General features: G+C 42.2%; 2 protein-coding genes across 15 annotated transcripts in view; one reads left to right on the top strand and one right to left on the bottom strand.

Annotated features, from left to right (window-relative positions):
- The window catches only part of dock7 (dedicator of cytokinesis 7), a 60867-nt gene extending 45610 nt beyond the window's left edge, over positions 1 to 15257 (bottom strand). For all 12 annotated transcript variants that reach the window (XM_071541059.1, XM_071541058.1, XM_071541048.1 and 9 more), the window contains exons 1-14: positions 15143 to 15257; positions 10726 to 10825; positions 9173 to 9348; positions 7545 to 7613; positions 7293 to 7422; positions 6145 to 6357; positions 5086 to 5171; positions 4907 to 4973; positions 4178 to 4327; positions 3815 to 3895; positions 3443 to 3605; positions 2272 to 2414; positions 1945 to 2038; positions 1131 to 1293 (exon numbers count right to left, since the gene is read on the bottom strand). In XM_071541059.1, the coding sequence (XP_071397160.1) occupies positions 1131 to 1293; positions 1945 to 2038; positions 2272 to 2414; positions 3443 to 3605; positions 3815 to 3895; positions 4178 to 4327; positions 4907 to 4973; positions 5086 to 5171; positions 6145 to 6357; positions 7293 to 7422; positions 7545 to 7613; positions 9173 to 9348; positions 10726 to 10825; positions 15143 to 15180 (1673 nt within the window). In that variant the 5' untranslated portion in view covers positions 15181 to 15257. The remainder of the gene's footprint in view (positions 1 to 1130; positions 1294 to 1944; positions 2039 to 2271; positions 2415 to 3442; positions 3606 to 3814; positions 3896 to 4177; positions 4328 to 4906; positions 4974 to 5085; positions 5172 to 6144; positions 6358 to 7292; positions 7423 to 7544; positions 7614 to 9172; positions 9349 to 10725; positions 10826 to 15142) is intronic.
- Positions 15258 to 16229: 972 nt separating this feature from the next.
- atg4c (autophagy related 4C, cysteine peptidase) lies at positions 16230 to 27844 on the top strand. 3 transcript variants are annotated; one of them, XM_071541038.1, is made up of 12 exons: positions 16230 to 16392; positions 16606 to 16727; positions 17413 to 17496; positions 18037 to 18267; positions 20574 to 20943; positions 22268 to 22338; positions 23298 to 23329; positions 23384 to 23494; positions 23883 to 23961; positions 24743 to 24819; positions 25293 to 25412; positions 25921 to 27844. In XM_071541038.1, exons 2-12 carry the CDS (start codon positions 16613 to 16615, stop codon positions 26086 to 26088), a joined length of 1458 nt encoding a protein of 485 aa, XP_071397139.1. In that variant the 5' UTR covers positions 16230 to 16392; positions 16606 to 16612; the 3' UTR covers positions 26089 to 27844. The 3 variants fall into 3 exon arrangements, with proteins under 3 accessions (XP_071397139.1, XP_071397137.1, XP_071397140.1); XM_071541036.1 differs by having other exon boundaries at positions 23298 to 23494; XM_071541039.1 differs by lacking the exons at positions 16606 to 16727; positions 17413 to 17496 and having other exon boundaries at positions 23298 to 23494.
- Positions 27845 to 27910: the final 66 nt, after the last annotated feature.

Genomic DNA, 27910 nt, shown 5'->3' on the forward strand with positions numbered 1-27910 from the left:
CAAGTTTAGGGCCTGTATTAATAAAGCCTCTCAAAATAAGGTTGCTCGAGGAAATTTAGCAACCTGGGTTCACTGTTCAGGTTGAATGACCGCATATATTTCACAATAACTTCAAACAAAAAGTAGTCATGGATCAGGACTAAAATCATATGATTGGGCTTCCAAGATGTTGCTGGAAAAAAGGCCAGTGTTCTCAGACAAACCTTCACCTGAGAAAACAAATCAAAAAAAAAAAAAAAATTTAACATTGTAAACTTTTGTTTCCCATTGTTATCCGGACTCTCTGTGGTGGATCAATTAGAGCTGGCATTAGTTAATCTACAGTAGGAAGGCACCTGGTTATCTGCAGACAAACAAGGCCCGGCGCAGAGAGGTCATGTCAACACTAACGTCTGATAATAAGGACTGTGACCTTGACAGAAATAGCAACCGGGCAGATAGAATATGTACACAGTCCCCAGGCAGATGTGAGGTGAACATTACCCAGAGATGCATCCACAGTGTCCAACAGACATGAGTCATCATTGCGACAAAGCTCAGGTTGACAGATACTGATTCCTACAGGTACGTGCTCAGTCTTTGATTAAAGTGGACCTTTCCCTTGCTTGGTAAATGATAGCCGAAGTGTAGGGATTAGTTTTGGTGCCTGTACCTAACAAATGGGTCAGTGAGATATGGCACACGATGGTGTAGAGCTTGTGTAAAGCTCATTAATACGTTCTATTTTGTCTCTATCTCTATCACCCATCTTTCCTGTCACCCTATATTTCTCATGTGTTTATTTAACAGGAACTGTGAGCGATCAAATTAACTCTCCCAGAGTCAGCAAACAACCACTGGTGCTAATATTCATCTGTAGTCCCTGGACATCTATATACTTTCCAAAAAAGCAGTCAAGTTAAATAAAAAATAAAAAAAGATCTTAGAAATGCACTTCTAACACATGTAAGCCGAAGAATCCATGCCTCCATTAGACACATTACAACAGGGCAGCATTCCAGTCACTTTCAAATCGATCAATTCAATATTTGCTTCTTCTTTTTGCAATTCTCTCTCCATGTTGAATAGACTGAACTTAAAGTAAATTGACATGGGCCCAGTTTTCTGCTCTCCATAAGGGTTTTCTGTACCTGTATGTGGTGTTCGGCACATAGACGTCCCTGGCAGGGAACTCCAGGATCTCCCTGGTGGGGCGTACCCTGCTGTCTGGGTAGGGTTTGACCTGCTGAAGGTCAGGGGTCAGGCAATAATGAGGGTTCTCTGGAGCCGGAGAGATGTCTAGCTTCAACTGGGCTGTGGTGGACGGAGATGCACAGGACAGAAGGGGAAGGGGGGGAGTGTGAAATAGAGGAGAGGGAGAGAGGATAAAAGGAGAACATGAAAAGGGGAGGCAGGGAGTACAGGAAGGATAGAAAAAGGATGGGGAAGGAGGGAAAGAGAGGAGGGTGAGCAGGGGGGCCAGGGAGGAAGGGGTTGGTGGGAGAGGGGAAGGAGAGAGAGCAAAAACAGTCAATTCTACATCTATTAGAATCAAATGAATTAGCTATAACCGCAGAACTCACATGGCGACAACATTTACTCACAACACTAGTTAAATGATGTTACCATGAAAACATTGATTCAGAGCAATTTTTTGGAGTTTTGGAAATTTGTTGACAGCCATGAGTTAAATACATTTCAAATGAAATCCAAAATTATAACTAGTTTAGGTGCTTGATTTACACTGGCAGACAGTTAAAGAGTCAAAAGTGGACAATATGGGCATGTGTTAGAATAAGTTGAATATTTCATGTTACCTCAGGCAATCAAAAAGGTATTGAACTACTTATTTGCAAAGGTCTGGTTAGTAGTAGTTAGCATGACAGCCACTTGAATTTGAATTTTTGTTTCATTTCAGCTTGGTTGAGCAATTAAGGTCACTCGATCCAGTGAGGATGTCTGTACCTGTGATGGGTCTGAGTCTCCTCAGCACAGAGGACGGCCTTCTCATATCAGCCAGGAACTTATACAGGTCCTCATCACTCAACCTGTCCCCCTCCTAAAACACATATACACATACAGCATAGAAAATTCATTAAAAAACAAAGACAAAGCAGAACAAAACATTATGTAGTAAGCATAGCAGCAAGCAGTAGTCTCTTTATTCTCAATTGACCTGTCTGGCTAAACAAAGCTTAAATAAAACATAATTTTGTGTGTTTGCATGCGTGTATGCCTGTGCATACACACATGCATGTTGCGTGTGAATGCTACACGGGTGTTGGTGCAGACCTGTTTGAAGAAGTTGGTGACGGTAAGAGTGGCGGGTCTGAAGCCTGTCAGACTGCATGACTCATCTCCACTGGTGGTCCTCTCCAGGGAACGCCTTCCCATGATACTCGAGTTCCTCCGCTCAGACCACGAGCCTTTTCTCTCTGCACACAACCAATAAAAAGGCATTCAACACTTTGCAAACAGGTTTTTTTCCCTAACTATGATTGTTGACAGCTTTGTCTTTTTAGGGATGATAGAACAACCTCATGATGAATCCCATTTTTTGTCCCATGTGACAGAGAATCTGTAGCAACTGCCTAGCAACAAAAACGCTGCAGCCAGAGTCGGCATCAAAGAAACCTGACCTTGTGTGGTCAAAGGTTAGACAAACACAAAGGGTCAAACTCAAAATAACACGGCAACAATCAATATGGCTGGACACTGTTTGGATGTTTTGCCCCCCGTTTGAATCTGCTTTATTTGTTGTTGGAAAGTTGTTTTTAGATAAAGCTTTTAAAGTGTGATAATGCATCAATGTGCCCATGAGCCTCATGTGTGACTTCCAGGCTTCTGCTACAGTCTCTGGTCCCTGATAACAATATCTGACAGTGGGACAGTAAGTCTGTATAAGCATAAAAACAAAATAAAAATTGCCTTATTGGCCTCTTTTCACGCAGAACAAAACTGTGCAGTCTATCTGAGGTCAGACACTTTTGGAGCCTATAGCACCACCTACAGGCCACCGGATTGGCCAGATGCATTGTGCGTGTGTCTGTGTGTCTGTGTGTGTGTTTAGCAGTGGGTAAAAATGAGAGTGAAGATAGGCTCCAGTAATTTCCAATACAGGAGGAGACCATATGTGCATATATGCAAGTATGCATGTGTTTGTGTACTTATGTGTTTGTGTGTGTGTATGTGAGAGAGATAGAATTGAGTGTTTGTGTGTAATGTGAGCAGAATGATCCCAATACATACTTGGGTCATATTGACCCAAAGCACCCAGGTGTAACTTTTTCAGTAGAGAAAATCACTGACAAATGTTCAAAGTCATTTTTGCTTTTTTGGGTCATTGTAGGAGAAGTCATGAAAGGTGAAAGTGCTACACCAATGATTTTTGCCATTTTTCCACCTTCAAAGTTGTATTTGGGTCACACTAACCCGAGGATGACAGGAGGGTTACGTGTCTGACCTGAGAGGCTCATCTCCAGCTCTGTGTCTCTCTCCAGACTGCCAGCACTGTTGACGATGTTCATCAAGTGGATGGCGGTCCAGGCAAAGGGCATGCGGTAGCGGCCCAGACGCTGGCAGAACTGCTCCGACTGGCTGCGAAGCTTCTCCAGCTTCTCTTTATTCTACAAAAAGAACAGGAAATGTTAGCCAGCCAGGACTTGGGATAGGAGTTAGTAAATGGGACAATGCGGCTAAGATAGTGGGCCATAACGAACATACTTATTCTCTTGTCATAACGTATTAGCACTCTTGTCATATACCAGAAACAAGCCTCTAAACTATTTTGGGTCCCACTCATCATCTTAGTAATGATGCTTCAGACTGCTCATACCTTGGCAGCGTCAGACTCTTTGAAGACCATGTAGGGCTCAGCACACTCTCCAATATCACCTTGCTGCAGTACCTTCTCCAGCTGGGGACAAAACACAGAGCTTTCAGTCACGCCAGACACAGCAATGGACTGACCATGCAACACAGAGAAATATTGGCAGATAGACACACAGCAATACACACGCAATGAACACACAGTATCTCTCTGTAAATGCAAGAAGTAACTTTTTTTCCTCCAAAAGAAGACTTGTGTCCATTACCCATCTTACTACTTTCCCCAGCACCATTCAATTCCTGCATTCTAAATTGACACCTCCGGACAAGCAAGGAAGAAAGAGAGAAAACGATGTCATCATGGTCTGACCTGGATAACCAGGAAGACATCTTGGGAGGGGTAGGTGATGGAAAATATGGCGGAGCGTGCCAGGGTGGAGATGGCCGCCGTCTGGATGTGCGGACGCAGCATTGCCTTGGTCTGCTCAGAGTTCAGGTCAAAGAAAAAGTTCTCCGATATCTGAGGGACACACACACACACACACACACACAGTAAATGATAAATATACTATGAACACAACACAAACACTTACATCTAGGTCAACACATGATCACTAAACAAACTTAAAACATAATATGACCATGACATAGATTTGCGCTGAAAGGCAGCATACAATCAGTTAGTATTCAATCTTAATTCTTGAGCGTATGGCTCTGTTAGTGCAACTTGATTCCTTGCTCATGGTGGGTGACAAACATGCCAACATCTCAGTGATAAAATGCCCACTTGTGAAATAGTGGAGCTCTTGAGCAGAGCAATATACATGAGAGATCTGCTCATCACGGTAACTGCTACCCTCTAGTGTTTGTCAGCTACAGAGGGAGGAGAAAGAGACAGAGGGTGGATGTGGTTCTAAGATAGATACATAGTACCGGCCTATGATTTAACTGCATTCCAACAAGCATAACAGGGCCACTACATAAACTTTTATAGTCCACTCATCGAATTCGTGTTGGCCTCCCAACAATTTTAATGGTCTGCAGATGTGACCCAACAACTCAGGGCTGAGGTGGCACTGAGGAAAGCATAACAGCTTACCTTTTTCTTCTCCTTGACATCGTATAAGGCCAAACTAGCGAATATGGGTTCAATTTCGATCTCAAACCTTCAAGGGGAGGGGAAAAAAGGAGTGGGTCAGCAGAAAGCGGCAGTTAAAAAAAAAAAAGAGTGCGGCGCTAAAAGGCTTTTTTTCCTGAAAAAGGCCGTCCACCACTTACTTCAAGGACAAGCACTTGACGAGTAGCCTCTGGCCAAAGTGTTCTTTAGGCACATCAGGCACACAGTGGCGTTCGATGGGCTCCTCCTACACATTCACACGGAAAATTACAGAGAAAAATCATTACAAAATATGAAAACTGCTGCTGTGAACTTCTGGGTGTGCATGGATGCTGCTATGAGATAAAAATCTATTCATTCAGTCATGCTGGTATTTTATATGAAGAGGCATGAAATCACTGGCCCCTGCCTTATATAGGTGTTAATAAATGTGACAGCATTTTTCTTAAAAATACATTGCGTGAAACAGAGAGAAGCACCATTCCTAGAAGTCCAGATGGGACAAATTTAAAAGGAACCATCCATCACATTTAAATTTCTTACTGGCAGGATTCACTGCGAGGGTTAAAGTACCCTTGAGTGATGCTTACAGATCAGTTTCCCTGCCTTCTTTCCTATCCCGAACCATCAGAGGGGATTTGCAAAATTGACCTGTGATCAACATGCAGGGAAGTGCTTCTCATCCAGTGTGGCAGGCAACACTGATGTGTCATGGAGTGATCTCAGGTCTGCCGTGAAGATTTTGCCCACATTAACGTCATTAAAAATTAATTGTATATACTCAAACCTTTCCATCAAAAATTTGAAATACACTCACTGGCCCTCTTGCATGATCATACAAGGCTTTTAGTGACACTCCAAAGCAATTAGTGTTTTGGTGTGCCTAGATTTTCGTGTCTCACCAAAGTGTACCGTGGCACCAAAAACATTAACAACCATTACATTAATGTGGAGATTTGCAAAGCTAAGCCCAGATGAGTGACATGTTCACCCTCCTGCAGCAGAAACATTTTATGCACAATTATATGCATTAAAAAGTCAATTCCTGACATTATTGGATTGTTTTTAAACACAAAGGCCATTTCAAGGCTAGTTCATTGGGTTATTTGAATCCAGTAACCCTTCCAGAGTGTCGCAGTTGGGTTATTGGGCGATTCAGATTCCATATTTTATGGAACATGGTTAATGAAAAAGATTCCAGCGTAGGTAGAAGGGTGTACCTCATCGAGGGCGGGGTGCAGGGCAAAGAGCTCGCGGTGGCGGTGGGACTTGCGCTGCTCTTCGTTGTGCCGGTCAATCTCCTCGTTGGGGGAGCGGTCGAGGAGGTGGGGGAGGAGGGCGTCGGGGAGGGAGTTCTTCAGGTCGAAGATGCTGCAGGCCCAGCTGCCCCGCGGAGTGTCATCTATCGACATAGACCGGCGCTTCAGCTCATCCTTCAGGAAAACAAACACACACACAAATTTAGGTGTACGCAGACACACCAGCAAGCGCACACACAAAGTAATCACGTTAGGACATTGTCATATTGAAGTTCTTATGGTCATCCAAAACAAATCAAGTCACCAACCCGAAATTCTCAAGTGTGTTGATTCAAATATCAAGGTAGGTTGAAGTGAAACATCGCTCTAACAGGGGTGGACATTGTATTTGACCACAGCAAGCACTTTTCAGACTGGATTGGTGCAAAATTCTTCTCAATAGCCAGAGCAATACAGATTGTATGGAGACAGAGTAGCCAGATTTGTGCCCAAAAACTTCCATTTACTTAAAGTTCTGTTTACTGTTTCCAGTCAAGTTCCACTGCCTATAAATAACATGACATGTCTTTTAGTGGATGCTTTTATCCAAAGTTTCTATCCATGACCCCAGTGGGATTTGAACCCCCTGACCCATGAGGGGAGGAAGAACTAGTAAGCTCTCACTCTGCCCCTTTTTGTAGGTACCACAAATATCATGGTATATACATATCATGGAAAAAAATAAAGACCAGAGTCAGATATGGAGTTCTGTTGCAGAAATCTTCCATCTAGGTTTATTTGAGCCAAATTACATTCAAACTGTGAGTATTGCTATCATCCAGAGCTAAATTTTATGCATTTGTGCTGATTAGTTTTTGAGGAAAAACAGCTTTGTTTGAAGTCTTAACCAGATCAGTGAGTATGGTAATGGCTATGCTTAGCATGGCTCTGTGTGAGACCAAGTTGCAGGAGGTGAGCACATGCAGTTAATGGCCACTTTTGCAGACTGACCAGATTTTTACTATTGAGTGATTTATCTTCTTAAACACAGACAATCACTCAATACAAATAACTCAGTTTAGTGAAAACCCTTTGAGTAAAACTGGTATGAGTTGATGCTGGTGTGGTACCTGGTCATCCTGGTAGCTGCTGCTGTCTGGCATCTCATCAGCCTCAAACACTTGTTTGGGCAGGCCTTTCTGTCGTTCCTTCTGTTTGTCCAGAGTGTTGGGGTTAAAGCCCGTACCAAGCTTGTGGTATCTGAAGGAGCAAGCAAAAAACAACAGTTGAATGTTATTGTGTGGGACATAACGATTAAGTTCACAATATGAATTGTTGCTGTATTAGTTCAATATAATTCACAATTATAAGCCAAGCCTTACTTTCTGTTGACGATGGCCCAGTCCTCTGTGTAGGACCTGACACAGTCTCTGACATGGGGATCAGTGTCCCTGCATACAGACACAATCAATCAATCAAACAAGCTTTATTTTAATAATAAAATACTTCATACTTTAAATGCATTTGACTAGGTAAGTAAAGATGGCAGGCGTAGATTAATGTCATCAAGTCTTCCTGGTACATCAAACAGTGAAGTGTACACACAGTGCTTCTCTCTGTCTGAACTGCCATGAGATAAGTGATGACATCAAACCCAGAAGCCTGCCATCTTTAGGCACCTGGTGCATTCAGGAAGCTTTCAAAACAACTAAGACGAGTAATATTAATACAAAGAGTTAAAATAAACGCAACAACATTAAAACGAGTTGGGATGAAACCAAAACAAAGGTATTCAAAGCTGAAAACCTTTTCAAATGGAACAAAATGGGTCTCAAGTTTTTCCCCATATGGCAGTGTAGAGACTTATCAGCACTATCCAATCAATGTTAATAGCTACACTGCAGCAAAAGCGTCCCTCTCTCTTTTCACTGAATCATTGGAATTGCTAAATATTTCCACAGTGAATCAGCAGGGAAAGAAGCAAAGTAGAATACGAGACACGTGCAAAACCATTTTCTGTAGATCGTGAATTCATTGGTATAATCAGGTTACAAGAATAAAAGAAGACACTTCCTGTGTGCAGTGATTGGGTTAAATAATGCGGCATGGAGGGCTCTGACAAGATCTCTATTGATAGAGTTAGGTCAGCCTTATAGCCATGCTGGGGTTTTCCCCTGGCAGCCTGAGGTAGGTTAAGCAGTGGAGCACAATCAGGTTTGCTGACAGGGTGACAAGGGATTAAGAGACAACACACCCCCCTTGTTGGCACAAAATATTAAATTGATACCCATTGCTGGCTCAGTGTTCAGAGAGAAAAAAAAGATTTAAATAGAGTGTCTATGGTCGCAGGAAGCTTCTACCAACACTTTATGACAAGATGAAAGACTTTAATATAACACAAATAGGTTGAGAGTAGCCTTGAGCTGAATGCATGGAGGTTTATTTGAGCTGAAAAAAGAGCCAGCAGCCTAATTGTTCTATTCTTGAGCTACAGTTAACATTCATGTTACCCCTCTTGTCATTTTCTGGGGGAAGACAGATCAGCAACATTTGCTAGGATGAAAGGTAAGCTCTTTTTTCCAATTCTTGTTTCTCCAAGTATGGTTGAATACTGTTTTTGTCCCGGCGCTATTGCTACAGCACTGTGGTCATCAACAGGCAAATTCAGGTCAGTCAGTCAGGGCTTAGAAACTTCATGCCTCTATAATTTGTGCGCGTTCAAACATCATCCCAGTTTAAAACACTTGAGAAGCTCATTTTCTAATTTCTACCAATCATGCCTTAACTTTATTGAGCATTAAGTAATAAAATCAAGTTAGCCTAAGTTTTATCACTGTGAAAATTTAACTTAAAATCTTTACACCTTGGCTGCATATTCCCACGCAACCCCCACACCACTCTTCTTGTATTCAGAAGGAACTAGACATCATCGCTATAAATGCACCGTGAGACTGTACAGTGCTTCCGTGCTTTTTACTACAATTCCTTTCAGTCGTCTGACACCCCTTACCCTTCCTCTGGGACAGCCTGTGCCACTGTGCGACACTCCCTGGGCGTGTAGATGACCTCAATGTCATCTGGGGGAAACTCAATCAGGTCTCTCAGGGGACCCGACTCGATGACGGGAGGGTGAGTGATGAGGTACTCTTCAAAATCCACCGGCTCCACCGCCTCTGTGAGGGGAACCTGGGGGGGAAGATGGGAGGGAGGGAGAGGGATGGGGGAAGAAGGAAGACAGAGGAGACGCATGTTAATTAGCTGTAAAGAAATATTATGTCATATGCACACTATTTTCTCCTGTCTGCCTTTCTCTATTTATTTATTTTATTGTAAATATCTTAGTCAAGGCGTGGGAGGCTTAATTCCCCACACCACCTCTGAGGAAAGCAGTAATGTTTGGGTTATTACTCATTCATGAGTTTGCACCACGCACACCACTAACAGGTCCAGAACTGTCTGACACTATCAAACCCATCTATGAGTCTATTTCTGTGTTGAGAGAGCAGTTGTAGCTTATGGAATCATCTTTAATTCTAAGAGGGAAAATCGATTCTAAGGAAGACGTATCTCTGATACGGGCAAATGCTTCGAAATGCCCTTACGCTGACTCAAGCAACCAGATTAGCAAGTCCTGGCAAGTGTGCTACTTCAAGCATAGACTAATGGTTTCATGGGCCTTAGTCTGCTTCTTAAATGAAGAACCCAGGGGGGAATCTTTGTTTCAGCCAGTTCAATTTAAGTGCGGGCGTGTGAGTGTGTGTGTGTGTTTGTCTCTCTCGAGGAATTTGGAACACAAACAGTCTTGCACGGTTTAATTAAAAGCCAACTTTAGACTAATTAAGGAGGAGAGGGGGAGTGTTTGCTGGCGTTTTGGCACAGAGCAGCTGAGGGTCAATTGCCACTACCTCTTTAACAAACACAATATCCGGCCAGAGGACTCAAAACTGTTAACCCTAAAAACACTACAGTACAGTGAGACTGGATGGAATGGACAGGCCTGTTAATGGTTGGCTGACATGGTGTTTAGCAATGCATGAACAAATGGGAGTTGTACTTTCAAACAACCTGAAATTCTGGGGACAACAACTAAAAATAATCACGTCCTTCCTGTAGGTTGCAATATAGTGGTACACTTGAACCAATGTCAGCGGGTATTGACTTTAACACAAGGCCACAGATGTCAACAAGAGCTACACTATGCAATTTTTGCACATTAGCAACCTCAAATAGCAGTGAGAGGTACTGTTTGAATTTTGAGGACAATAATACCCAGTAATCATGTAACATGGTGTCATTAAACTGCACACAGCACAGTTCTACCAACCAGCCCAGTCTGTGATTGCTTTATACCAAAGGATACCAAAGGCACATGAGAGGACTATTCATCACTAGTGGCCATACCCGACACCAGAATTTAATTTGGGCAAACAGGGTGAATCACCAGCGTCTGTTATTAGATGTGTAACACAGCTTTAACAGGCTTAACAATAGCATCTCAGTCCAAGTGTGGTTCTTGTTACTAAGCGCCATCCTTCCAGTGGTCTTTGAGAGTGGGCTACTCACTGTGTTGCTTGCAGCGGCCCCCACGTTGAGGTTTTTGAGGAGCTGTGGGGAGCCCCCATATTGGCCAGCTATCTGCTTCCTGACCTCTGCTGCCACAGTCCTGCAAAAAAGACAAGAGATGGGTTGAGAGAGGGAGAGAGAGATAACAGTCAATATCAGGAAGTCACTGCCATTTTTGAGTCCATGATCAAAAAATGATACGTGGCTGGTTTATTGTTAATCTGGTTGGGAAATTCAACAAATGTCAGGAGTAGCAGAGGGGAAAAAATGTAAATTCTGAAATACTAAGATAATTTTCCTGCCGATATTTTTAATGACATTTTAAGGATATTCATTAAACCTGTGATGATGTTCTATCAAATGATGCATGAAAAAAAATTATAGAAAAAAAAAATGGGCATTGAAATTGTAACTGAAAGTCTTCCTAACTACGTACGTAGTAATTTATTCAAACCCTTTGACTCTTAAGTAGCCTACATGGTCCATCAACAATGACAGCCCACTGGCCCCAGTCATGCTGAGTCAGTGAACTAGTCAGTCACTGGCTGGCCTTGGATTGGAATGCTTGTCATGCTTATAGGATGCAAGCTTTTTGATCGCATTTAGCCCAAAATATTAACATGGAAATGAGAAATAAACTTGAGAACATCTCTGCAGGTGGCAGTTCAATTACAGTTTTTAATCTCCATCTCCCCTTGTATCCAAAATAAGACTAAAACATTGTCGGGGAAAGGGCAAATTGCTTTAAGCCCAGTAGATCATTGGACCCTGTAAGTATATATATTGTTCTTGATCAGTTCAGTTGAAAATGATTCAGATTGACATTGTATGCCTTGTATGATATTTAACCTTGTTGCTGTGAAAATGAAATAAAACAGGAGTGATAAATTGCAATGTTTATCACAGTATCAAATTATAATGCTTACACAACATTAGAAATTGCAATATTATCATATTGTGGTGAGTATCATGTTAATAGAATTGTATCGAGAGCTCTCTTGTGATTCCAACCTCCACTCGGGAGGTTAGCCAAGCAACACAAAAACATAGCCTGCATATTAGGTCAGACCTTGGCAAAACAGTTAAACTTATTTGAATACTAGACGATAGCCTTGGTTAGATCCTCTAGACTTCAGATCATCTTATCTTGTAATGCATGCTTAGCGCTGCCAACATAAATCACAGGCACTTTAAATAAGCTAGTCCAAACATCTGAAATCTTACTCAAACAGCGGCTGTATTTTGCCAGGGTCCATTTAAGGCCTGAAACTAAGTAGAGAATGAGCATAAGGGTAGTGCTACTGGGATATATGGATGACCCAACAAGGCCAGTGTGTAAATACACTAGACAGTCTACAGGAGCGGTAGCTGGGCTAGATAGCCTTGAGCTGCACTTCTGCTGAAGACAAGGCTAACTAACATTGAGTATTATGGTTCCTGTCCCTTGAGGGTTCTCTCTCTGTGACTCTGCTCATAGCCATACTGTGTCCCCTCTGACAGCATCATATATTACATCCAGAGAGAGAGGAGGGAAACAAATAAAAACGCCTGGACCCCAGTGGTCAGCACAAAGCTCATGGTGTTCAACTGCTGGTGCTGCGGCCACACACATACACAGCCTCTTTAAATCACAGCAACCATCAAAACCACTCAGAGACGGTTGCCTTGAACAAAACAACAACGCAGCAAGTAACCCAAAGTGGCACAAACAAATTACAACCAAGGACAACAGCTGGGTGCTGGAGACTCAAGGTCATGATACACAAGTAACATTGAGGCAATAAGAGCCCAACATTTATGAATACTAGTATTTTTCATGACACATTAGTTCTCTATAACCAACATTTTGTCCTATATTCCCATCCCTATCCGTACTGAAAGCTAAATTGCCCATAACTGTTAGTTCAAACAGCTGGACACCATTACAGTGATGGAGAGCAAAGATTAGCTGTGATCTAGTCAGCCAGGTCATGGCCAAAGTCATAAGCAGGGCTGGCTTTCCCAAAGCCATTTTAGCGCTAAGGTCATCTCTGTTCCAACATAAAAGAAAACCGACAGAGGTGATCTTGAAGCGAAGATGCTCTCTGGAAACCAGACTCAGGCTGCTGAACGCGAGAGGTCAAGGCCATCAATATCTTAAGCAGTAAAATGAAAGCTGGCCAAGCCAACTTGCCAGCTCAGGACAAACATGATGATGTAGCGAAGATCCAGTGGTCTCTGCAGCACAGTGCTGTCACTGGAGAAAGGCAGGAGCACTGAACCGACAAACACATTCCACTGTCCTCCCCAATGCCTCCAACAAGACCTTTATTTAGCACTGGTCACTGCACAGAGGAATAACTTGATTAGGGAAACCGCCTTCTTGGCTTTCGTCCCAAAAGGGTAACAACACTTGTCAACAAAGCTGCCGGCTTTTAAAGAGCATGAAGCTATAAAGAATAAGCAAAGCATTCAGGAGTCTGTGGCTTAGGGAAAAACTAAGACATGTGATGTTGTTTTCTATTCATCAATGTTGTTTCATGTCCAATACTGAGAGTCAACATGCATGAATGAGTAGAGGTGCCACTTTCACTGTAAAATGAAACACGGCTGCAAGGGAAACAGTGTCCACTAATCTAAAAATCTGTGAGAAACCATGAACACTAACACATGCATGTGTGCACACTCGCCCACACACACAGCTACTTCCCCAAAGGTTTTTTGTGAAGGTGACAGAGCTGGACATCCTGTTTAAAGAAGGAATCATATTGCAGGAGACTAAACTTTTTCAGCCATGCACCCAAAAGAGAAATTTAGTCTTCTACTTGAGAATCAGGCCTACAAACCAATTTGAGTTTTTGCCCGACTTAATAATTCTAAAATGGAGAAGAAAAAATAGAAGCATTGTTGTTCTCCTTCAAACTCCACCTAACAAATATGGGCTGCCAGACTTGCTAAAGCCACATGAAGACGTGCACAGCCTTTTAACTGCAGACTTTCAATGTGGAAAACGAAAAAGGAACTCATAGCAGAGGTTCTTCCTTTCCAAAAAACCTCAGATCATTATAATCCCTCTGGAAGGGTGTAAGGCCTTACGTCATCCAGTAAAGAGGTCTGCTTTGAACTCTGTGTTTTGGTGTGGGTGTGTGCACATGTGTGGTGACAGTTCCAGAGGGAGAACAAAAACATTAGCTGGCCTTCTCTGTGTTACTTGTATTACTACAACTTATCACGATTCGCTTCCCTTCAATCTTACTGTCATTCCACCTTACACAAGTGCACAGTGAAACAAAAACCTATTTATTGTGGTCACAGTATTACCTTATTAGTATTACTGCACTATTAACAGTAATAATATAAATGAGTAATGCAAAGCAATACAAGAATTTCTGCATTTACAGAATCACAATATTTGAGTGTTGATCAGCAGGAGTACAGTGTGTAGGTATTAAGTGACTGGTGCATAACTTTCAGGTATACAGTATTAAGAGAGTACAAGATGTAGTTATAAAGTGACTGATGCAAGCAAGTATTACCATATTAGAGACAGTGGCTGGTACATATAAGAACATTTACATTGATTAGGCAGAACTGGAAACTAGATGCAGGCTTGTATCACTGAGTAAAGCTAAACATATGTCACTGAAATGAATCAGCAATGACAGCTTTGACTGCAAACATGTTTACATTGGCAACTATTACACTTTAAAAGGGGAGACAGTTGTTCATCTCTACCAAAGCCTTGCATCTATCTATCTATCTATCTATCTATCTATCTATTAGTACTGACAGGGATGATGGCATCTGAAAATTCACACAAAGCCCTTTGTTAAAGAGCTTACTTTGATCTGTCTGAGGGGCGGGGATCAGATTATAATATCGCTGTTTGATGGTTGTTGAGTGAGGCTTTTGTTCCAAGACTTACTGGATGACAGATGCCTGCTCTCTCCTAACAACCAGGTCTTAGTAAACATGTCACTTAAGTTCAGTCCCATTTCTACCAGTGCCACTACTACCAAGCTGCCTGTCGTTAGCTAGACAGCACGGCTAGCTGTCTAAACTCAGCGGATTTCAATACACAGCAAGTCCCTTTCGGTGCGGATAATTACTGAAAACACAACCCCCGTTTGGCTACCGCACAACACGATACATGGACGATAATACAACTCGCCCCTTTGCTAGCGTTAAGAAAAATCAAGAAAGCAAGGCGGCTAGCTGGTGTCGCTGTCTGTCTGGGTGGGTCTGAGCATCTTTGATGATATGGCTAACGAGCAAGCGGCTAGCTAGGAGCAGCCAGGCTGCGCTGGCGGCTGGGCCTCTGTGGTAAAAGGGTTCCCACAGCGGGGCTCTGAGGGCGACCTATAAAAAAAGCCACATAACCTAGACAAAGTACTGAGTGTGTGTTATACGTGTTCATATTGCAGCGGCGAGTCCTTACCTGCTTATTTTTTGGGCGAAGGCGCGGCGTTCAGCCATGGCAGTGGCCGCTGATGTGCTTTTAGCGAGATTCCCAAGCAGGCAGCCTCCTCTTTCCACTCACTCACTACGGCCACAGGGAAAACGGGAAAACTGGAGAATGTAATCGCTACCGTAATGGACGTAGTCGTGTGCACCGGTACACACCCAATGAGAACACACACCACACCTAGCGCAAAGGTAACGGTACACAATGAATGAAATATTAGGCTGCTGGGTGTGCATTGCTCGGTACGCAGACATCGAGCCAACGGTGGGTAATTTTGTCCGGTGGGCCAGCATAAACCAAACAATTGAGTATTTTCTCCTCATTAACATTGATTACAATAAAATCAACCAACATATTAATCCAACAACGATATTTCAGTTTAAAAAAATTTAATTGCAGTAATTATACTCTCACAGACTTGCTAGACAGTCTTTTTTATTAAATTAGTAATAAATAAACATGCTAAATATATTTACAATGTTATATTGTATTGTAACAATGTAATACAAACAAAACAGATTTGATAAAAGGTAAAACAAAATAGCTAAATTGCAATAGCATCTAGAAAACATAACATCTTCTGGAAAGAAATGTGTATATTATAATGACTGTAATTTTAAGCACTACTGCAGCAGGAATTCTGATGGTGTGTAACCAACATGTTTGAAAGAATGGGTAAATCACAGGTAAATGGAAACACTGCTTCTTATTATTTTCGGATGATCATCTATGTGTTATCTCACAAAGCTATCGTAATAGTAATATGATGGGGGAGATTACTTTTTTTTTTGGTGTAGCTCATGGATGTATTAAACGGTGTAGCTGCGCCTCGGGCTTTATCACCCTTCACCCAGCCTTTATACAAGAGGGGCGCATGTTTTGATACAGCGGATACCCCGAGCAAACGGAGTCTCCGTTCGGGAGATTGGGAATTGCAAGGAAAATAAACGCCACCCACTCGTGTTAGCTTGTTACATAAAACGATCGTTTCCAGACCTTGCCCTTGGTGGAAAAACCGCGAGAGCCGCTGACTTGGCTCTTCTACTTCCTCAAAATGTAAACATTGGCAGTCACTAGGAAATGTGACTTGTTTAGTGACACCGCAAGTAAATGGCGAGACGTTGTTACAGTATTTATGTAACGTGACGACTTTGTAACTCTTGAGCAGAGTTTCAGAGCGGCTGTGAATGACAGAAAACTGGATCGAAGAAGCTGTACGTAAGGTAACGATGTGCTCCCTGCAAGCTCAGCTGTGGGAATTTCATTGGGAACTGCTACTGCTACAGTCAACTCTGTGTGTGTGTGTGTGTGTGTGTGTGTGTGTGTGTGTGTGTGTGTGTGTGTGTGTGTGTGTGTGTGTGTGTGTGTGCGTGTGCGTGTGCGTGCGCGTATGTATGTGTGCGTGTGTGTGTGTGTGTTTCCCCACCGTGTACCAGGGGTTGTATGCTGTATTGGGATGGGTCCCATTCCTTGCTGGTCAAAATGGAGAATAAAGGGAGCGACGAGGTGGAAAAAATGAAGACAAAGTTCTTGTCAGCGTGGCACAATGTGAAGTACAGTAAGTACTTTGCTTGAGGCCGCTGCAAGCACACAACCCTACCACCCATGTTTACTCCTGTCTGTGCATTTGCAACCTTGAATTCACTGTGTCTCCCACGCCTGCAGCACTGCTGTTTCTATAGAGTGAACCATTTCTATGTAGTTCACATTCTAGGTCAGTTGTTCCAACAGCTAGATTTGACCTATCAGTTGACCTAAATTGGACTGTGCAGACACAAAAAGATGGACTCAGGGGGACACAGAACAAATAAAAACAATAATTTGCTTAAGAGATGAGATGGGAACAGAGATGCAAAGGCATGCATAGGCATGATAAGGATCAGAGAAGGTTTTATTCTACAAGATGAGAACCTGCTGCTGTTGAATCAGCCCTTTAAATATTTATTTTTCATATCCAGTCCACACTGATCTGTCTGCTTTGTTTCACCAGGAGGCTAGTTTCTCGGATTCTGTTGTTTACGTTTTGAAACAATAGTGGTTATTCCCACCTTGTTTGTGACAGTTACAGCAGAGAGACGGGATGGAAGGCAGAGAGAAATATGCAAAGAGCTCTGGGACTGAGCCAGCACTTGAGCTATGAATGGGTGTTAGGCGTGTTAGTCAACAGAGTGAATAGGATGTCTCAGAGCTTTTTTTAACCATCTGTGACCTACGACAGTGAGTGTTTTTACTGTCTGTTTTAGGTTGGGCTCTGAAATCAAAGACCTCGTTCAGTAGAAATTCCCCAGTGCTTCTTCTGGGAAAATGTTACCATTTTAAGTGTGAAGGTACAGTGTACACACACACACACACACACACACACACACACACTTACACATACAAAAAAGCTATTGGTACTTAAAATGGTTGTGATAACACATGCACATACACACAGACTGGATGACCTGCAGTGGTTGTATATGATGTTTCATACACATGCATAAACATGCACAGACTGTTTGTCCTATAGTGACACTGTAAAATGTTTCACATTTTTCATGCCTCTGCCCCAGAAATGATTAGTGAGGAAGTGGGAAATTATTTTTAACCCTGTCCTCAAATATTTTGCCTCAAGTTACAGCCCTCTGAACATGTTCTCAGAAAATAAACAACACACTGCACTGACCCACGGGCTTCAGTATGAGACATAGGCTTACTCAACAGGTCAAAAAATAGACATGCTAAAATCTCTTGTGTAATAGGGAATTTTAAAATGATTAATACATGAGGACAAAATGATTAGAGCCAGTGGATTTCTGACCAACAGCGGACACAAAGGGGAAAAAGTTAACCACAAACCCTCAATTGGTTGCCTTTGTTTGCCTCAGATGACGACGGCCTTACAGAAGCCTGCTACGAAGCCTGTGACGAGGACCTTGTCATGGGGAACGTGGAGGCTTTCCGGAGGGACTTTGCCTCCCGGGTGTGGCTGACCTACAGGGAGGAATTCCCCCCCCTGCCCGGCTCCACCCTGACCTCCGACTGCGGGTGGGGCTGCATGCTGAGGGCAGGACAGATGATGGTGGCTCAGGCACTTATTCTGCACTTCTTAGGCAGAGGTGAGTCCAAACTAAATATTGGATATCAGCCAGTCAGTTGGTCCACTGCTGGATATGATGGAGGTTCCCCCCTGACCACAGCCTCATAAAAACAGTCTATAAAATCTGTAAAATATATATATATATTTTTTTATTAATTCTTCATTTAAAGGTGCTAATCTATCCCGGATTTTCCCTGCCATTGAATAGGTGTGGTGGGTCATCCTGCTTTAAAGAGCTTCTCATCCTAAAATATGAGTATATGTCACACATATGTATATCGAAAAGTATAGGTCTTCCAAAGGTATTCAGCTCCGTTGACTTTTTGCAGATTCTCTTGTGTTACAAAAGGATTATAATACACACATATATTTTTTTTTTCTGAGATTGTATGCAGACTTTCATTTTCTAAGATACTTCACACCTTTCCTTATACTGTAGGTTGTAGGGTTTTGGATAGGGTTTTCCTTTCAAATTGCTCTATTTCCAATCCTTCTTGTTGTCATGATATCAGGTTCCTTCAATACATCTCACTGGGATTTTAGGGTATAGTGTGGATAGGATAATACTTGAGCACAATCTGTAGCATGTGGCACAGTTATAGATAGCATTTGAATCGTCTTCCTTGAGTTTCCAAGATAAAAGGAATCATTATCCACCTCCTATATATGAAAGTACAAGTCCAATTTTTACATTGAACTCCATCATTTAACAGTGGACAGTTCACTCAAAGTGCACCCAGTGTGTAAAGGTTATGGCTTGTTTGGTCTAAAAGCTCAAGTGTGTTTTGACCATGAAAGGAAATGACTGTTTGAACCATGACAAGCCAAATGACATTAGCCTAGACCCAGGTTTCTTGTCATGTGGGGACCCACCAGAAATACGCCTGTGGCCCATTTTAGGTCCTGACCCATAGGGGATAGGGGATATTTGCGTAGGTCTATTCTGGCAGCCAATCTGTAAAGACTTCCTCACAGTTTTCCACATTTTCCTGTTATATTCTCTTCTCAACCCTCCCCCACTGTCTAACTCACCACCTGTACTGTTAAACCTCATTTGCCTAAAGCTCAGAAATGTAAATAGACCAGTTTACCCAGCAGGCAAAATGGATGAAAATACATAAAACATAAAATGTATGGACTTTCTTAGTTATTCCTTGTGACATTAAATGTATCTTAACTGCAAATTAGACCATACAGGAATGCACTGAAGATATGTCACTTGTTCAATTCCTACATTGCAGTTGAGTTAGTTTCAGTTTCTCTATTTTTCTGATTAGGAGACAAGACTCTTAGTCAGAGTTTCTGCAGTCTCAACCTGAAACAGAAAGTTTAATTTAGTTGATGCAAGACTTTTAAAATGAGCAAAGTTGATCATATCTTTGTGAGATCTATTGTCTCTGAAGAGTCCTAGATTTTATGGTTCCACATAATGAGACGACTGTGATTTTAATGCAGTCATTTGGAAAACAATATTTAAAACTTGTTCTTCTGTCAAATACGAAATATGTCATTAATGAAATATTTCTCTATAAAATGACGAATGGCCACTTAAGGATATTTATTGATCAATTTCACTTTCATTCACTTTGAATCAAGGTCATTATGTTAATGCCTTAGACTCTACTCTGTCCCCATTTATAGCCTGGGCCACTCCCATTCTCTCCGCCTTAGGCTCCCACCCTGTTTGTAAGGCTAAGGCACTGTAAAAGTGAAATACTGGGACACTCAGACTTATAATTGAATAGAATGATACCTATTCTCTTACTGACGCACTCTAGATTCTGTCTGTTAAAGCAGAAGATTTAAGACAAAAACTTTAATTTCATAAGTTCTGAAAGACTCTTAGTTCTTAATGGCGATATTCTAGGTGGGACTTTGATAAAGGATGTCTGGAATGATCAGGTTCAAAACTTCTCACAGAGAACTGGTCAAATAAGTGCCTTTCATTAACTTCCATCTGTGACATCAGATTTGGGAAACACAGAGCCATTTCACCTTCAGCGTGTATATGATTTGTCTAGCTATTTGCCATTTTGTCAGGTTGCGGTCATTTAAATCACTCTGGTAATATGTATTTTGCTGCTCAAGGTCCGTCAAAGGAAAGGTTCTGGATTCAGGTTCAGGTGTTAGTTCACCACAGAAGGATAGGAATTTAGATTTTTCGAATTACTTCCATCAGTGGTTTAATAAACATAGCTCCCAAGCCTCCTTGGGTGTATTTACACTTGTGTCAAAATGTGACATTAGATCTTTAATCTTTAATCTGTGTTGGCTCTTTCATGTTGAGTGTAGCTGATGTTTTATACATGATTTATTCCTCCACAGACTGGACCTGGTTGGAGGCGCTGTCCCTCCAGCCTTTAGACACAGAGACGTGGACTACCAGTGCAGCCAAGCGTCTGGTGGCGTCCCTGGAGGCCTCTCTGCAGGGCTCTCCCAGCCCCTCCAACCCCGGGCCCTTGCCCCTGCACCTGCCCCAGGCCCAGGCCCAGGCCCAGGCCCAGGCCCAGGCCCAGGGGGCTGTGGAGGAGGCAGACGCCCACTTGAGAGAGGTGTACCACCGCACTCTGGTGTCCTGGTTTGGGGACAGCCCCTCGGCTCAGCTGGGCCTCCACAGGCTGGTCCGCTTAGGTCTGGCAGTGGGGAAACAGGCAGGGGACTGGTACGGACCCGCTGTTGTGGCACACATCTTCAAGTAAGTCTAATTACAGAGTGAGAAAAAGGTTTGATCTGAGAGTAACTATGTTGCATGTATCATGCCACATCCACCCCACCACTGGCTTTAATTATAATTTATTATAATAATGACTTATTGCTGTTCATGTCACATTATTTCAATCACAACTATGGGGCGTGACTACAAAGTATCTAAAAAGAGAGGATAAAGTTGCAGAGGTAGCAAAAGATTGAATGTAAAAAGGAAAACACGCTTAAGTTTAAGTTTCTAGGCTTACTAGAAGTGCAAGCATCTATATCTACACTAAGAAAATGCAGGATTTTCAAAGGTACTTGTTGAGCTGCATATGTCTGAAATGCCTGTACTAGTAGCCTTATCAGGCCCACTAAAGAACCCGGGATTGGCCGTCCTGTAGGAGAAAATAAATATTTTGTGGTAACAAAGTATTAACTTGTGTGGGCAGGATATATAAAATGTACGCTCAAGTTGCATAAACTGCATGCAAATAGATAAAAAACATGCACATGTAATAATACATAGATGATATAACACAATGTTGGCAGTGTGAAGCAATACAAATCCTTTATAAAGTCTATAACATCCCTCTAGCCTGCATACTGACGAAGGCAGAGCCCAGTAGCTCTCAATGTCCTTGTCAATTCTTTCTTACTTGCATCGCAAGCATTGTCAGTAGGCAATGCTTTAATAACTAATTGATAACTAGTGATGATAATGATATCATGCTTAATGGACTACCACCATAATTCTAATCAATGCAGTGCTCACCCTTGACAAATGTTTGATACATCAAAATAGTACATAACATCTTTATCATTAAAGCCTGAAAGTTAAACATTAAAAGCATAGAATTGTAAATAAAATAGCCTTTGTAACACTACATGATCAAAACAGTCAGACTTGTTACAACCTCATCAAATCTTCTTTCCTAACATGCACAATGACCTATTAAAATACTTTATTTATAATGAAGATGGTAATACTTTACAATAAGGGTCACTAAGTTAAGGGTTAGTTAATGCTTAATAAGCATTAACTAACATTTAATTACGGTGGTTCAGCGGTTCATTGCCTGGGTTTCCCCCGGGTGCTGACACCAGTTTGCTTCTTATTAAGTCAGTATTAGAGAAGTTTATAAGTTCATGGTAATATACATACAGCTCTGATGTTGAATTAGCATGTAAGCCCCACGTATTACCTTTAAAAACGGATTAAAACCTCTGAAAAGAACTTAAAACCTCTCAATCACACTCTCTCTCTCTCTCTCTCTCTCTCTCTCTCTCTCTCTCCCTCTCCCTCTCTCTCCCTCCTTTAACTCTCTTAGGAAAGCTGTTGAGGAGGCGACGGACCCTGGCTTGGCGGGTATAACTGCCTACGTCTCCCAAGACTGCACAGGTATGAAAGATGATCCTGCTGTTGACAAAGCTGGGTACTGGGCACAGCGCCCAAACTGACCCTTCATTTTTACCAACTCTCCTGCTGCTGGGAGCCTGGGGAGCAGTGGAGAGAGGCGACAGGAGGCTCACCCTGTCCACTCTCCAGCAAACACACCCATTCTAAATCCACTACCGTCCACACCAAACTCTTCTTAACCCCAATAACCTGGGCTTTATTTCAAGTCCTTCTTCTCAATAGCCAGAGTAAAAGATACTCTATCTGTTTGTGTGCAAGTGTGTGTGTGTTGGTGTGTTTACAAGCTTGATGTGAACTCCACTCTTACAGACACAACAACCCCCACATGCTTCCTGGGTGAAGATCCAATCATCCACTTCCATAAGTGGTCATATACGCATTTGGCCACATTAACAACAAACAACAAAACAACAAACAACATCATTTCCAATCCACACATAGAAGCAATGTACACAGAAATAAACTTTTGCGCAGGTTCAACCAGGAATCATATGCAAAACAAACAGGCAGCTCAGAAAGTAACTTACTAGTCAAAAAGGGATTGCCAGGATACTGGGGGAACAAGTATTTGCTGTTCATTTTAAAGATGAAAAATCACAAAAGAGAAAATCACATTTCACTGTGTATGTCACATTGTAATGCCAGGTGTAAATATAATCCAGCTACTTCAGAGTATCAAATAAACATGTATTTGGAGAATGTCAGTATGCAGAGGAATTTTGTATCCCACAAACAAAACATAATCATAAAGAATCCATATAAGTCATGCTCATAGTTCAATAATCAGGAACAGCTGCAAAAAGATAGAAAGGAAGACCAACTGATTGACCAACAGACTGATGAACAGACGAGACTGATGGAGAGCAAACTGACAGATAGACGGGGCAGACAGACAGACAGATGACCCCCATCTGACCTTTTGCGTTATCGATCCTCCACAGTGTACAGTGCCGATGTCGTCGATAGCCACAAGGCATCAGGGGCGGGGCGGGCCTCTGCTCCGAGATCGGATACCCCTCCCCCACAGAACAGCCAATCGTCTGCCTCCTCCCTGTCGGACAGCCGAGCTGTCATCATCCTCGTCCCGGTGCGGCTGGGCGGGGAGAAGACCAACCCCGAGTACTTTAACTTTGTAAAGGTGAGAGGCTGATCACGGATTGTTTTTTTCTTAAACTTTCATTTAGCCAAACAAGTTGAACTAGGTTGTGATCAGAGAATTACACACACACACACACACACACACACACACACTTGTACCTGGGAACCGCTGCTGGTTACCGAGCGCTTGCAATTTCACATATGGAAAGAGGCATGGCACCAAGAATAAGATAGCGTCATAGTGTCAAGAGTAAGAGTAATGAAGGTATAGAGTGAGAAAGTAAGAGTAATTAACATAAAAAGGAAGTGATCACTGGGGGAAATGGTGAAGTGAAAATACCCATTTTACTGTAATAGAAATATGAAGGAACCAAGCTTAAAGTATTCAAGCTGTCTGTCTGTTTCTCTGTCCTTCTCTCTGCACTTAGAGCATACTGAGTCTGGAGTACTGCATAGGCATCATTGGAGGGAAGCCCAAACAGGCCTGCTACTTTGTGGGATTTCAAGGTTAGTGTTTGCCTAGTGGAAAAGAGAGAGAGACACACAGAGAGAGAGAGAGGTTGGTGTGAATAGCGGATGGTTTTGCATAATATACCCTCCTTGTATGAAGAGACAAAGTAAGTTAATGCATTCCTGTTTGCATGAAGAAAGCGGAGAGGAGTGGAGATGGTAGCGAGTGAAGCAGGGCTTACTTTATTCTCTCTGACCCATCAAAGCCTCGCCCATTTATCACAAGTAAACCTCCCAAGTTGTGTGCTGTAATTGATTTCCATAGGAGGCATGCATAAATTTCATCCGGGCCCCAAAGTGAGCCACTCTCCATCACCTTCAGGAACCGGGAGGAACCTTCAGTTGTACATCTTGGCAGTCAATATTTACGCATTTACATTTTACCAATTTGAAATACAGTGGTGGATGATGTCTAAATGACAAGCAATACATTCTCCCTGCCAAGGCGCGGCTCAGCGCCGCATTTATCATATGCAAATGGTCGAATATAATTGCGTGTTTGTAAAAGTAATTCCCCCACACAAAAATTAAATGACAGCCCCTTTTTTGTGGGTGTAAAGAATGTGCTTGTACAAACGCATCTGATTATGCAGAATTTAATCCACCCTGGTGGATATTAAAAAGCAACAACCTTCTGGGAGGCATATTTGACGCACAGAAGCCTAACAGTAGGCCGAGTGGGTGACTTTGAGCTGCTCTGCATAGAAATTGGAGAGAAGCGCGTTTTTGTAATAATCCGATGTTTTTGAATAACTTGTCTTTTGTTTTGTCCTTGCAGATGACAGCTTGATTTACATGGACCCTCATTACTGTCAGTCTTTTGTGGATGTCAGCACCAGCGATTTCCCTCTCCAGGTAATGTGAAATTACACAGACGAGCTGACTGGGGCCCCAGTAATGTGAATTTAATAGTTTCTGTTAGTACTTAAGGGTATGAATCTTAAAGCAGCCCTCTGCTCAATTACCGAGTCCCTATCTGCTGATTTATTTGCTGCTCAGATATGTGAAGCTGCCGCTTAAGAGAAATACGGCAAATACAGGATCAGGTACTATGAGCCTGAATATTTCAGGACCAACACATAAAAAGCAGCATTTATCATTACACCACAGTATAGCAACTTTGCTTTATGCTTTTGCATGCTGTGGTATACAATGTGACAACACACCCAAGTTGTAAATTTATGTATGCTGTGACAGCGGATAAATGGGATTTCATTCTTCAAATGATGCAGAATACAGCTTATTCAGTGTTGATGCAGCCATCCAATATCGTGCCCCGCAGTGAATGAATGAATATTTTCAGATGTATTTTGTCTCTTTTTGTCTAGTCGTATCATTGCCCGTCGCCAAAGAAGATGCCTTTCAGCAAGATGGACCCGAGCTGCACCATAGGTTTCTATTCTAGAAGTGTCCATGACTATGAGAGAATCAGCCAAGAGCTATCGAAGGTGAGGAATGCAGGGTTTTTTTTTAATCACTCATCCATTGCCTGCATCATTAGTCATTTCACAACTAAAAAATATTAAGGAAGAAATGTGGTGAATATAGCTCACTTTGTATACATTTTTCAGTTTATATTGGCAAATGCGGGTCTTACAGTGTGATAGAAATTAACCAGCAGGTGGCACCATTTAGCCATGAATCTAACTTGGTTCTTGGTTTTCAAACCAATCAGCCAGTTGGTTAGATGCTGTGAACCAGAGTCTCCCCTCCTTAAACTTATCCTGCTTCTACTTGAAGGACTCTCATGTCTCTATTTTTGTGTGCTAAAATGTCCAGTCTGAAAGGGAATTAAAAAAGGAGCCAGATGCCCCTTGTTAGATGAGATTATGAAACGTAGGGCAAATGCCATGAAATGCCAGGTCAAGGGTGAGGATACGTTGATAGCGATAGATTCTTAAGGAAAACGTATAGGGGTAACAAATAGCGCTTAGCACCGCTCCGTTCTCGTTTCAGGTGCTGCAGCCGTCGGCGCGGGAGAAATACCCGGCGTTCACTTTCATGCAAGGTCACGGCAGAGATTACGACCTGTCTGGAGGCCTGACCCCAGAGAAGAGAGAATGGCCCTTCATCCGTGACCCGAGGAGGGCGGCCGCCACCGCCGGGGACTTTGTCCTGCTCTGACGCCGCTGTTTAAGGCTACGGACAGGGAAGTTCCTCTTTTAATGAACGGAGAGGTGACTTTGTCAAACTGCTCTGTATCCAAAGTGTCGAATAATGTTGTGACACTGAGGCGTATGGAACTTTTCAAGCCTACAGTGATTCAGTTCAGACTTCCTGGAAATGTTGCTAGGCAATTGTTAGCTAAAACTGTTATTAACTGGATGGAATTGTACTTGTTGCCTGGCAATATAAGCTTGCAGAACGTTCTACCAGGAAACATTGGAATATTTTTTTGGGTGCTGATTTTAATGGCCTAACTTTTTCTGTCTGCTCATCCAGGGTCATAAAGGGGAACACCAGTCATTTTGCACAATTGTTTCTAATTTTGTGGACTGAAGACAGACTATTGATAGGGATTATTTATCAACACCCCAGATTTTTGGGAGTTCTCATCAGTTTTGTACCTCAGATCATAATGAAGGCGACATTCTCAAGGGTATTTGGACAGAATCAGCGCTAGCTCTAGATCAGCAGTCCCAGTCTAAAGCGCTTTATAAAGCCAAAGCCAACCGTGCTGCAGAGCAGAGTTAACTAGCCCTGAAATCAGTGTTAGCCCTCTTTAGACTGAGTGAGTGTAATATCTTTGTTAGCCCAGAACTAAACACCTAGTTAGGCCTGGACTACTGAGTCCCTAAAGCCTGGTTGGCCCTGGGCTGAGAGGAGTGTGGAAAAAGCCTTGATAAATGTGGGCCAAGGGCTTTCTGTTTCTCTGAGACAGACTGAGTCAAGTAACTTTTCCAAACTACTCTGCCAAGAACGTTTCATCAAACAGGATTAATTCTCCACCCGTCTGAAACACCTCAGCAGCCAAACTGCACGGCTTCTGAAGGACACTATTTTAATAATTCTGCCAACGTTTCTTTTTGCCCACACTAGAGCTCATTTCTTTCTCTTAGCAATAATGTATGATGATGTTGTGTGATGATACGATTGTTTGCTTGCCTTTGCGTGTTTTTGTGTGTGAGTGGTATTAACTGTGACGGAGATATGCATCACCGTGAAAATGACCGGTGGTGACAGGAGAGTATGTGAGAGGGATAATAGTGTTGTGTGCTGTACCTCACTGTAAGCACTATCTATTATAAATTGCCACTTGAGAACAGGGTGCTAGATGATTGCAAAACTATTAAGTATCTATTGTACAACACACACACAGTTAAAACAGATGCTGAGGAGCTAATGTTGATGAATAGAAATACACTTCTGGGCATTGCAAAAGAGAGTTCATATGGAATAGCAATCTACATTACATGAACATATTGACAGTGCATAACAGTGCATTTCAGTTTTATTATTTATATACGTATGTTGTGTGCAATTAACAACTGTGGCCAAACTATTTCAAGCCATTTATTTTTGAAAGGTATCTTTTCCAAACAAGGTGTTATTTTAATATTGATTATGCCACTTTTCTTGTCTTTTTTTAATGTGTATTTTTTCCAGTGCTACCCACATGAAATACGTGATAAGGAATGATCCATTGCTATTGTCACCAAGCACTTTCACAATGGCTACTCTTTACTTTAACATAGAACTTAATACACACCTATGCTACAAATTCAGTGGCAATTACTTGATCGTGCAACTTGATTTGGTGCAGCTCACTTCAATATTTAGACTATTGATTCTATCACTTGTGCTTTCCTACATTACATCCACATTTCTATTTGCATTAATAAACGTCATTAATCTCAGCAATGCAGAATATTGATTTTTACACTGCTGTGCAGAAAAGTTGAATAAAGTCAAAACATTTGAGTTTCTTAATCGGTTTGCTTCCTTT

Source organism: Centroberyx affinis, unplaced genomic scaffold, assembly GCF_046629955.1.
Source record: "Centroberyx affinis isolate AG114_WGS23_722 - 3 ecotype Tasmania unplaced genomic scaffold, CSIRO-AGI_Caff_v1 ptg003779l_1, whole genome shotgun sequence".
Taxonomy (NCBI): Eukaryota; Metazoa; Chordata; class Actinopteri; order Beryciformes; family Berycidae; genus Centroberyx; species Centroberyx affinis.